The 12,858-nt window shown below is 42.7% G+C and overlaps 1 protein-coding gene across 5 annotated transcripts in view; it reads right to left on the bottom strand.

Moving 5' to 3' along the window:
• Positions 1 to 6,634: 6,634 nt before the first annotated feature.
• The window catches only part of LOC117770939 (CD5 antigen-like), a 7,022-nt gene continuing 798 nt past the window's right edge, over positions 6,635 to 12,858 (bottom strand). The window contains exons 2-14 of one of the 5 annotated variants that reach the window (XR_004615464.1): positions 12,717 to 12,767; positions 11,447 to 11,722; positions 10,918 to 11,232; positions 9,958 to 10,272; positions 9,471 to 9,533; positions 8,869 to 9,015; positions 8,249 to 8,359; positions 7,967 to 8,089; positions 7,688 to 7,759; positions 7,420 to 7,584; positions 6,923 to 7,030; positions 6,706 to 6,836; positions 6,635 to 6,674 (exon numbers count right to left, since the gene is read on the bottom strand). Coding sequence is in view for 4 of the 5 variants with exons in the window: in XM_034600865.1 (XP_034456756.1) it covers positions 6,790 to 6,836; positions 6,923 to 7,030; positions 7,420 to 7,584; positions 7,688 to 7,759; positions 7,967 to 8,089; positions 8,249 to 8,359; positions 8,869 to 9,015; positions 9,471 to 9,533; positions 9,958 to 10,272; positions 10,918 to 11,232; positions 11,447 to 11,722; positions 12,717 to 12,767 (1,793 nt within the window). In the remaining variant the exon portion in view is untranslated. The other 4 variants (XM_034600865.1, XM_034600864.1, XM_034600867.1 and 1 more) reach the window with 4 other exon arrangements.

Here is a 12,858-nt window from a genome sequence, read left to right as displayed (position 1 = left end):
GGTCTGTGAGCAGTGGGTGAAAGAGGATTTCAGTATAAATACTCTAGATGTTAATATCTGTGTTTAATAGATTTCAACACCTGATGATTTTCAGCTTATACTTGCACCACTAAGTGGGGGGGGGAGTCGGACGGGCTTTTACTCTTATTTATTATTTTTAATATAGGTGATAAATTCTCTTGTAAATCACTTCATTTTGTCAAATTGTTAAAACTCATAATGGCAGTTAAACTAGACATTTTTTTAAATACACAATAACACCAAACACACACAACAAGTCATTCCATCCATACACAATATCAGTAAATCACTGAACTTTTCACAACTTCCTCTGCCGCACATCTGCAGCAGTCTGGACTGTCTGTGGTTTACAGACCTGAATAACAACTGTCTGGTATTTTAAGATGTACACGTGGATTATTATGGAGGTGAAGCCCTGAGTTGTTTTTCTGATGAAGAGCGTTTGTGTTGCTCACCAAGAAAAGGCTCATCGTCGCCCGCCCCCCGACTGGATCACAGCGACCTGGTGGCAGTGACCCTGGCTCCCCTCCTTCACCTTTAGGTGTTGATTGCTTTTAGAGCCTTAAGTCTAGATTGAGGGCTTTTCCCATGGAGATTAGACGATCTGGTTTAAAGCTGTTTCAACAGGTCGCTTGTGAGGGGTCAAAGGTCAATTACATAGTAGTGCCTAATGGTAGCAAATAATGTCAATCACCTTAAACAGACGAGCGGCGAGACTTGTGCCTGACTTTGGGCTGGAATGTGGGGAATCCAGGGGTTAAGCTGGTGGCATGGAGCGGCTGACCGGACACAAACACACACACAAACACACACACAGACACACACACACACACACACACACACACACACACACACGGGTCCTCGACTTGAGGCGGTCTGAGCTCACTCACTCACCATCACGTACGCCGTGCCATCAATCCACGTCCTCCGAGCGGAAAAAAAACACACAGCCCTCGACCGTGGAAAGTAAACACGCTCAGTCCGTCACTTTCTGCCTTTTTGAAACCACACAACATTCACCAGAAGAACAACGGCAGCGACCTGAACACACAGTTTACACAGGTCTGTGTTCAATGAGCTGCTGTCTGGTACAAAGGTGACCTCACCCACTCCATTCTTATGTCTCAGCTGGAACCACACTCGGCCCAATTGACAGTTTCCTGGTTTCCAGTTTACACGCTTGAGGGATTTTTGACTGGACGCCACGGTTTCATCCACTGACGAATGACATCAGCTCGTTGTTTCTGAGCAAAGGATCCAAGTGCTTTTTAAAAAGTTTAATCTTGTTAATTAGGCTCATGGTGCTGTGGAGTGCAACCTGCAAACCATCACTGAGACTTCTGTCTGTCTGACTCTGAGTCTGGCTTTGCTTTGTCTGGAGTTTCTTTTTGCAATCAAGACTTTATTGATTCTTTTTATCAGTCATCAGATTTATTATACATCAGCAAAAGCTTCTACAAAAACACAATTATCTCCTCTGCTTTTGGAAACATCACTGGATTGCATGTCTTTGTGTGGGAAACCTTAATAAAACAAGGGTTATGAAAACACTGAGATCATCCAGCTCTTTCCTAAAACCTCAAATAAAATCTGTAAACTTTCATCACATCTTTATATTCAATTTATTATGTTAAATATGCATTTTTTTGCAGCATGAAGATTTAAAGCACTTTAATTTATGTTTTTATTTCATTTTATTACTATTACTTTTTAGGTTTTTCTCCACTTCAAATAACTGCTAGAAAATGCAGGACGTCATATACAAAATATTAAAGTAAAACAATATCCATGACCAACCAAACTCCCTTGAGTCTTTAAAACCCTACAGATGAATAAAGGGGTCAAGACCCCAGTGTCCTGAATCGTGTTTATATCCTTGGTTTAGAACAAACTTCATCTGTACATAATGTTTCTGTGTTTTTTCCCCGACTTCATGCATCTGTCTCAAACCTTTATTGTGTAATCCATCGCAAATGGTCACAGGATCACATTGATTGACAGGAAAGATAAATAAATGAATAATCTCTGTGCAGCCCTGGAGCCAACGTGCACGATATCTGACAATGTGGCACGGTTCAAACTGTCCCACACACATTGTTTGTATCTGCAGGGTTTTGTTTCCATGCCTCCCTTGGACTGAAAACTCTTCCGCTGGGAACAGCACACTGCAATCAGGCCCGCTTTATGGCAGCCAATCTGCCATTCAGCGACGACCAAGATTGATGACGCCTGTCCTGAGTGACTGGTGCTCACGGAGAAAACGCCGCTGTCCAACATGCACCACACACACTCATAAACCTCGGCCCATCTGGTCGGAGGCAAACAAGGAAACGTGTCCATAAATTCTTAGTCGCTCGAGAAATCTGAAAGTCGAGTGAGGAAATAAGAAAACACACACACACACACACACACACACACACACACACACACACACACACACACACACACACACACACACACACACACACACACACACACACAATGTGGACGTCTGAGTCTGGATGATCACACTGGTGGTGTTTGACTCAAATAACTGGAAACGACTGCACCTCCTCGTCTCCCTCAGTGACGTCGACCTTTTGACCCACTGACCAGACTACTTACATTAACTAGACACAATGTATTCTCCCATGAATGCAGCGTTAACCACCACAGGCTCCCATTGACACTCAAACGGAAGTATTTTTACGGCCTCCAAGCACCACTGAACAAGTTTAAAGCAGCTTAATTGCAGCGTTGACCTGATTGGCAGCTACATGAATGTGTCTTGGTGGGGAAGAGGCCACAGACTGTTAACTGCAGCGAGGTGCTAAGAAGAAAAAAAAAGGTTAATGAGCTAAACGCTGCGCTGCCGGGCCAGCTTTCAAGAAGGGATTCATTTCTCCATACAGACTAATAAATGTGGGAAACATGCCGCGGCTGCGAGCTGCAAAACACGACAACAGGAACAGAACGTTTCACAAAACAGAAGAACGAGACAAATTTTAAGAAAATGCAATATAGCTTTGTTAGAAAAGTGATTCTGGAATAATTCTGATTTCAATTACTTGAGTAAAAGTAACAGCACCACAGTGTACAAATATTTAAGTAAAACAAATGTACTTAAAGCAGTGGCGGATCTAGGATTTTTCTAAATCAGGGGCCATAAAGGGGCCACGATGCACATTTCAGTCATTCCTTGTTTACTGTTAAAGACACACATCATTGAGCATATTTAGAAAATTGTTCCTTGTTCAACTACATTGTGAACTTCAGAAAGGTTTAGAAAATAAATGTATAAATTTCGTAACAAATGGTCATATTTATTGTTTATTTTTATATCTTTGAAATGTTTTGTGTATGTGTTGTTATTGTGTTTATTCCATATGTTGCCGTGTTCTTCTGCAAATAAACAACCGATCCTCACTTTTGTTCTTCTCCAAAGATAAACTCGGTGTCTTATCCCAGAGTTTGAAACTCTGCGCAGCCAAAAACCATGAGATTCAAACCTCGTCTGGTACAGTAGTGACAGGAAATGAGGTAATGAGGGCCTCTCTGGGAGAGCACAGCATGGAGAGCGGCGCACTGACCCGTGACAACCAGACAGGTCCACTGAACTTTAAAGGTGAATTGGATCAGGGCCCCCGCTCGGCCGCTCAGCCAAAAGCCTCCTGATGAGGGCTTAGCAGCGGCAGTGAGAGCAACCTAATGAGTGACGAGTAATCAACACTATTACCGGGCCTCGCCAGCGCTGCCGAGCTGCAGCCCAGCAGCAGCCAAACTCCAGGCTGAATCACTCCGAGGGCGACTAATCAGCAGATTCACTGATGAATTTAACGGCTCCAGGAGAACATTCACTTGACCGGAGGGGGGGGGGGGAAAGCTTTTGATTAATGAGCTGAAGTGGATTTTTCTCTCAGGTCTGTAATCATGTGGGTCTCTACCTAAACTGATGACCTCACTGCATTTCACTGGCCGCCGTCCATCCAGCAACATGTCAAAGAGCAGTGCCAATACAAAGGCCGAGTCCAGAGCAGAACCCTCAAGGTCACGCTGACGTTAAAACGCTAATTACACATGTGAGAGTGTGTTTTTCTCTCAACGTCTCATTGTTGTAATGGAACGTGAAACCTGCTTTGAAGTATTTGTACTAATCCAGAGTCCGACATGCAAAAGGCTGTGACACTGGAAAACAGCATTTTGGTTAAAAAGGAAGTTACACAACAGCGTGACCAGTTTTTTACGAGGATACATGGATATAAAAACACACAGATACTTCAAGAACAAAGTTTATTAAACAATTCACAGTCACTTCATGAAGGTCACAGTCTGTTCTCGTTCTCTCACTGTGAGATTTGCTCCAGTAACAGAAAAGAAGCTCAGATGAAGGAAAAGTAAAACGAAACAAACTGAAAGACCCAACCGGCTGGTGCAGAGTTTCACTGCTGTGAGACTGAACTGTGCAGCTAATGTGTTATTTCCATACAATAAAACAAAAAGAGATTTAGAATAAAAGGAGATTGGAGCTGCTCACTAAGGCAAACTTTCCATTTTCTGTTACATAAACAGTTTCATAGTTTCACTGTGAAGCTTTGATCTGCATCGACAGGCTTTTTGGCCACTTGGGGGCAGCAAAAACAAGTCGTAAGCACAACACTGAATGTCACTGTAATGTTATGGTAATAATTACATGCAAACTGTTGGTCGCTGACCTTTAACTGGTTTAAAAGGTATTTTCCTGAAAACACTTGGAGTTTTGATATCAGACCGAACATGAATCCAAATGAAACAATTAAACCAAGACAATGAGCTAAAAGGAGCTAAACGGTGTCAGTGCATGTCTTTATCTACATTGATAATCAAGTGTTATTAAGCGTTGAACGTCTTCAATCAATAAATAACTTTTTCTGCAGCTTTCAACCACTTGTAACTTTGGCCTCTTCGAATCTAACATGTGCAAAAAAGGCCCAAAAAACTGTGTTTACCAAACTCTTCTTATTGTTTTATACTTGGTGTAAAGTTTCACTCGATGATGACTGCAGTAAACACGTGTTCTTAGTATGTTCCCTGCGTCGTCTGCAGGCAGGTACAACGCTCTCCGGGCCTCCTGCACCAACCAGAGTTCAAAAGTTTAAACTTGGGCAGGATCTGTTGTCGGGACGCTTTAAGCAACTTACGGACTTATGGAGCCGTAATCCTTTGTGTGTAACTGATTTAATGAACAAAGTAAAAACAGAGGGTTGATCTTCTAATCCCTCAAATACTACAAGCTACTTGAAATACTGGTGCACGGCGTTTCTCTCCCTTGATGTTAATCAGGACTGTAAATCCACAGAATTCTAGATTCTGACTTATCAATCTTTCCGGGCAGAACGAAACAAAAGCAAACTGTTGGAGGAGGATCTGCGATATATCATGCTGCATACTTTGAGATGGAATCTCTGTTAAGTGGTGTGTGTGTGTGTGTGTGTGTGTGTGTGTGTGTGTGTGTGTGTGTGTGTGTGTGTGTGTGTGTGTGTGTGTGTGTGTGTGTGTGTGTGTGCTGAATTCTCTGGCATGTGAAAGAGATTGAGTTTCATAAGGAGATCTGGTCGTTAATTCGCCTGTTTATCTCGATGCAGAGCTCTGGACTAAATTCGAGTGAAATATATGATTCTTTCAGACACGTCTTATCTTTGCCGACGTCTTTTTTCTCCGAGGCCCCCCCCCACCCCTCCTCAACCCCCCCCCCCCCCCCCCCCCCCCCCCCCCCCCCCCCCCCACTCATCCTCTTCCTTGCCAAATACTTTCCATTCAGTAAAAACACCCCACTCTGCTGGTTATCAGCCCGATGCATCATCGCTCCCACCTCTTCTGTTAACTGAGCTGAAGCTAATCCACGTTTATCCCAGTCTTCACCCCCCCACCCACCCCCACCCCATCGGAAAGTTTCATCTCTGAGGCAGTTTGTCATATTTACTTCTATGAAACAGGACGTGACTTTGATTCAGGGCATTGCTTTGGATCGGGAGGAAGTGTTGATGCTCTGCAGCTGCTGCAGATGTAATGGACCAGGACGGGCCGTGCCAGGTCTGGTTCCAGGACGCACTGATGGTTTATGTTGGCCCCTGATCAGGAGCCAGAGTTCCCGTCTCAAACATTTCCACAGTGCGTTAGAACCAACGTCTCCCTCGCTCACAACAAGTCGGTATTTGTCACAGTGTTATCGCCTGTGAAACACTGAGGTGGTAAACATTTTATGGTTTCACAGTTTTCTTCTCGTCTGTGGTTTTCGTGATTTCACCCCAGTCAACTCTTTGTGACTTAGAGGCCTCGAGTGCCATCTTGTGGTAGAACATGGTAGGTTTGAGAATATTATTTTAATACAGTATTTGGCCAGAAATATGTGGACATATGCGTTCTCCTAAATTTAACCTCTGGACAATCATTGCATCAGACAGGAAAGTGACTAAAGATGAGTAAATCATCATTTTTAATTTAGTTTTTAAAATGTTATTTATTCATTCCTTTATTTGCTAAAGTAAAAATTACATTTTCAAAGCAATTCAGACTGTTCTGAAAAATCCAGCATCGAGATGCGAAATCACAATTATTTAAAACTTTTACCTCGATTACGATCATTGTATTTTATTTTTTCTCAGGGTCTGGAGAGATATTTGGGTTTTACATGTAAATTCCCAGTGGGGGTTTTCTGTACAGGGTAATTTCACAGATGTGTCTTTGTGTTCTCTTCGGTCTGGGTCTGTGTGACGTTGTGTCTCCTCCACTGTGTGATGACGATGAAGAGTTTCAGTCAGGACTCACCGGAGAGTAGAGGGGGCCGTCATCTTCATCACCTGATGATCCGACAAACAACAAAGATCAGCAAACATGCGAAACTTCTTATTTTTCCACACGTGTGAACATCTGTGTAGTGATTTACTTGAACTCAGGTTTGTTGCTTGTGCCGGCTGATGTTGATAATTTCTGAAGAGGAACCTTGAAGGATCGGGAGCTTCGCTGGCAGCAGACGACTGGTCCAGTCCAGGATCTGATTCACCAGAGAACAGGGGAGTCGTTCAGTGTTTTATCCTCTTCTACGTGTTTCACAGCTTTCATCCAAACTAAAGTGAAAGTGAGCTTGTTTTCTTCTCTCAGCCACAAACACCCACAGGTTTAATTCAGGGACACAAAAAATACAACTTAATATCTGCAACTTTCTCCAATTATGTCTCAAAATCACATGACAATATAAATAAAGCTTGATTCACCACTTAAAAACATAATAAACAGTTTATATGATATAACCAATATAATATTACCACTATAAACTTAAAGAGGAATTCATGACAGTGGATGATTATTTAAATCTTAAGTTTAAGGCTCAGTCCAAACACACGATCTCACATTGAACCACAGACGTGAAGGAATCGAACCGACCAGGAGTGACATTGATGTATTTGCTGTTGTTTATGTTTTCGTAGTTCTCCCCAGATGAGGTGCTGGAGGTTTCAAATGAATCCACTGAGATCATTGACGCTCGGGCCTGTTGAGCATCGGGGGGGCCTCCGCTGGCTCCTGTGTCTTTATGTGTTGGTGCAGGGCCTGAAAAAACGATGACAACACAATATATAAGGCACAAAAACTGTGGGTCAAAAAATCGGCCTTGAAGTCTGAATGTCGGACAAACAGCCAGAACGGCACTCACCTTCCGGACAGAGGGCGTCAGCACCTGAAGGCCCCGGCGAAGGGTTTGTGTGGTTTCTGTATCGCTGAGAATCTGGATTCAAAACGATTCACACGATGCAAAGTTTTAATTGCAAAGCATCCTGCAAACATTCGGGGCAAACACACACCCACACACACACACACACACACACACACACACACACACACACACACAGCAGAGCAGCTTCAACCACAAAAAAAGGAGCGCGAGAACTGAACAAAGATTTTCAAAGAGAAGGAATGAAAGGATGTAGCTCACTCCGAAAGGTCGATAAAAGGATAGACGGCTCATTGCTTGGGTCACCCTGCTCATAGTCTGTATCTACTGATGTGCTGTCAACACTACTACGCTGGGTCCACAGGTACCTGGGATCCGTGGGGACTGAGGCAAACACAGAATAAATCAAACAGCGGCGTCACTCCGCAGCTTTCTCACCACCGTGCGTGTAAATACAGCTAATTCAGAAGAGAAAAGCCACATAACATGAGTTTATAAGACGTTACACTCTCACACGTTTCGATTTTTCTCCACCACACTGACCATTTGTCTGCTGCTGGTTGTGGGCGGTGACTTTGACCAGGTCGACAGTTTCATGGTAGTTGTTGAGGCGACGCGGTCGAGGGCTGGTGCGGCTCTGCTGGAGCAAAAACGCTGTGGACGTGTAAAATAAGAGATAGATGATGAATGTGAACTGTATGAAATGATTAAATCAGATTTTAATCTCTGGTCGTACTTTTGCTTTTAGTCTTTCAAGAGTTTGCTCGTTGTTTTCTGAAATTTTTGAAGGTCTCAACCCTTCTATGGAAAGTGCCTTGTTAAATTGAATTGTTCACATATGAACTGTGGATTGTTTTTGCCGCTTAGCCTGATCTGAACCTTGGTTTTACTTATGAACTATTCATGTGTTAAATGTGTTGTTCAGACCAATGTCTGTGTCATCTAATTGTTTTTAAATCTTACTCTGAAATGACTCATTCATGTATTTATTTAAAACAAACTGTAAGGTGATGGTGACACCTTTTTAAAAGATGAAGGTCTGGGCTGTCCCTGTGGTTAGAGACTCTGACCCTGAAGTTGCGAAGTCTAACTGTGGTGCGATGTGGTGAAGAGAGAAAGTTTTAACGGTGTGTGCAGATCAGGCTGAGGTGAGGAGAACTGACCGTGTCTCCTCCTGTAGTGGCAGCACAGCACCGTGTTAGTGATCAGCAACACGAGGAGCAGCAGACACACAGTGATGAAGATGAGGGGCACAGGAAACGCTGAGAGTAAAGCTTGTAAAGGGGTGACTCTTGTTGTTGCTGCTGGGACTGAGAGTTCAGAAAACAAGGTTTAATCCTCACACAGCCAAGTATTACACATTTAATTCTTCACAGACACGTCACAGATACAGTTTTCCACTGCAGGTTAAAGGGACGTCCCCTGGTTTGTGGCGGACCAGGGTTACAAGATCCCTCTTGAGAATTTCTAAATGTAAATGACTTTCAGAATGACTAGAAATGCAGCTCACAAGATTTCTCCTCAAAAGGTTAAATTGAATTGAAGATAAATTCTCCTCCGATACTCTTGCAGTTTTTTCCAGCTGTGATTAAAACTGTGTCGGTGTCTGTGCCGCCCGTCCGTCGTCTGAAGATCACGTCTGATTCTCAAAGACTCACAGGACGTTTGTTTCACTTTCTGTGACTTTCAAACTCACGTATTCTGTTACCCCTCTTTGCTCTTGAATAAGACAAATAACAATTAGATGGATGTTTTAAATATTTACCTGCCGTCCAACTGGTCATCCCTGGAGAATTAGTTTTGGTCGCTGGAAGAATCCCAAGAGAACCTGCCAGACGGAAATATGTTTTTCTATTTGATAAAGTTCAAATGGGAGCTGACAACGAAGAAGCAGAAGCAGAATTAACTCAACACTATGAATTTATGTTTGTGTTAGAACAAAAAACAGAGACTGAACATTTTAATAAAATGGTGTAATTCAAATCTTCATGTCTTTTTTTTTAAAGGAAGACATGAAGGAAATTAAAAACTTAGATAAAATAATAAATACACCAACACCGTGAAAGTGTCTACTGGTGAAATTTTTTAATATAATTAAATTTCATTGAAGATTAAAAAATATCTAAAAACTATTATGTACAGATTTTTTGAGTCTCCTACTCATACACAATAAATCTGTTTGTAGTTAAATTATTAAATGCCCATTTTTGGCAACATTTGATTTCTGTCTTTGTATGAAATTAAATTCTCACCTTCACAGATGACCCCTGATGCTTTAGAGTCCTTACACAAGTGGATTCTGTTGACGATCTCCCTGCACTCCCACAGGTTCTGATGCCCCGGGTCGCAGCGGTAGTACCACTGTGGCCCCTGGTTGTGGACGAGAGGAGGAACGAACTGGGAGAAGTTCTGCGCTGTGGTGCCACACTGCAGCATGGAGCACACCATGGAGGCCAGACGTTCATTCCAGCAGTTGTCACACACCGTGCCCCAGCTGCCATTACGGTGAACCTCCAGTTTCCCCGAGCAGCGGTCCGCACCTCCAGTCAGTCGGATGGCTCTCATCTCTGCACACAGAACACAAACTGTGAGGCCCACACGGGAACACAGAGTGGAACCAGTTCATGTTTAAAAGGAGAATGTCTCATGCATTTATCCGGCCAATAGGCCCAGTAGTCTCCTTATGAAACTGCATTTAAATTCCAGATTCACATTTTTATTATGATCTGTACCAAATTGTACACATTTAAAATTAAAATCTAAATTAAATAAATAAATAAAAGAAAATGAAATGTTAAAACATTTTTTAAAATATTAGATATTCCCATTAGTCTCTGTTGTACTTTGTGTTTAGTGCTAATTAGCAAGTGTGAGGATTCTAACCAGTTAAAGATGGTTGTCACATATACCAACATATTCTCTGTGAGATGAACATTTAGCAGAAACAGTTATGACTGAGGTCTTAACGTAGAGTTGTTGTGCAATATAGTGACTCTTTATCTTGGTATGGTTTTTCTAATAAACTAAATTAGAAACAATTTTGTCTTTTTCTGGAGCTTTCAAATAAGTTTGTAAGTTTCTTTGGCAAACTTGTGTTTCCAAAGTAATTTATGTTTTGTTTTTTTTGTATTATCTATTATCTATTCTGTTTTTTTCCTCTTCTGTAAGATGTATGAATAATATGATAAATGCATTCTAACTATAAGTGTGACCTGAGCATGTGACCCCAGCATCCTCTTTGTGTCCACAGTCGGGCTCCTCCTGTGAGGCCTGGCAGGCCCACAGGTTCTCCTCATGGCCCGAACAGTTCAGCTCGTCCCGGAGGACGGATCCTCTGCCCGGGGGGAAGGAGCCGCCCTGTCCCGTCACACTGAGGGCGTAACCACAGCCCAGCTGGGCGCACACCACGTCGGCATCCCTCAGGTCCCAGCCGTCGTCACACACTGTTCCCCGTTGGCCCTCTCTCCACACCTCCACACGTCCAGCACAGCGGTCGGGCCCTTCAGCCAGCCACACAGCCTGGTGGCCTGGGGACAAAATATTTAATGCAAAAATAACAAAACGACAAACCCGGTATACCTCTGCCAGTAAACAAAATTTTGACACACTAGACAGATTTTTTATTTAAATCTCTTACTTCATTTCCTCACATTAAATGTGTGACATTTTGCTCATTTCTCTTTTGTGCAAACTTCCAACCCACACTTCACTTCAAATGAGGTGTGACAACATGTCACTTACCACAAACGGCTGCAGTGATCACGGTGCATTCACTGCTCACACTCTGCGTACAGTTCTGCAAACGGTGGTCTTTGTACAAGCAGTCGTGGAAGCAGGTGGCGTTGGGGGGGGATCTGGTTTTGTCCACATGATAGACACGTCCACAGTCGAGGTCCTGACAGATCTGCTCGACCAACGAATCTGTGGAGTCGGACGAGAGCGGCACCACATCACCGCTCCTGTTTCCAGGCAACCGGAGGGTCCAGCGGCATTTACTGTGGTGAACGTGAGGGTCACCTGAGGTCAGACACAAGCAGAAACACTTATAGAATAAATATACAGAACTAATATTTGTCCCTTGTGTGTTAGAGTTCATTCAGTGAAGTATTGTGTATTATTTTAGGGTGACATACACATACCATAATATTAATAATGATCTTTATTGATAAAATTACAAAGTGCTTCACAAGGCAGCAACTAAAACAAACAGGTCATAAAATCATCAGATTTAAAAGTCAATTTAAAGCTGATGTAAAGAGGCTGAACCATAAAATCTCTATTTATCACACCTCTCTCTCTCTAACTTCATTTCCTCATCGTGTTTTTACTCAAACAAATATTCCGATTAATTTTTTAACCTTGTTGTGGAATCACTTCACTTCACTTCTCTGTCTGCTCTGATTAAATGTGTAAATTCCAGTTTATTAACTCCACCAAGGAGGTTATGTTTCCATCCGTTCACCAGCGAGATTACACAAAAACTACCGGACGGATTTCCACGAGTGTGGGTCAGGGAAGAACTTGGGAAAATCTGTTGCGGGTCCGTATCAGGGGGCAGATCCAGTATTATTTATTTCACTTCGTTTAACATTGTCAAACGGAATTTTTCTACATTTTCCTTAAATTCTGAGAGAATAGTTCCTGGATTTTGAAACAAAAGTCGGGATCTAGTGAACTGTTGGGCCCTGGCAGAGGTTTGTGCTCCACACAGTCTCATTCCAGTTTTATTAGTGTTAGTTTGCCAAGTTCATGTTTCTACAGTCCTGAATTAAAACGACTCGCACCGAGATGTTTCAGGGACCAAACTGTGATGTTGTGGATGTGAAGCCACAGAGACACAAGCGGCGTCTGTGTGGGTGAGACACAGTTTAATTTGCACCTGCAGAATTCAGAGATGTGCTATCTCAACCCACATCCTGTGACAATAAGAGCAAGGTCACACATGCAGCTTCTAAATCGTCATACTTATTATAGTCAAAAGACTTGTGTGTGAATATAAAGTTGAACTTACCTTTGAATTCCTTCAGCATTACTCCCCCTGTGTTATTTCCATCAGTTGGGTCTGAAATAAAGAAAATGAAAATGTCTTTACTTTAGCTGAGCAGACGTGTCCACACCCTCACCACATCGTTCACCACCAGACTTTTGATGTG

Source organism: Hippoglossus hippoglossus, chromosome 11, assembly GCF_009819705.1.
Source record: "Hippoglossus hippoglossus isolate fHipHip1 chromosome 11, fHipHip1.pri, whole genome shotgun sequence".
Classification (NCBI taxonomy): Eukaryota; Metazoa; Chordata; class Actinopteri; order Pleuronectiformes; family Pleuronectidae; genus Hippoglossus; species Hippoglossus hippoglossus.
The sequence above is the reverse complement of the archived record's forward strand: the minus strand, read 5'-3'. Positions and strand labels throughout refer to the sequence as shown.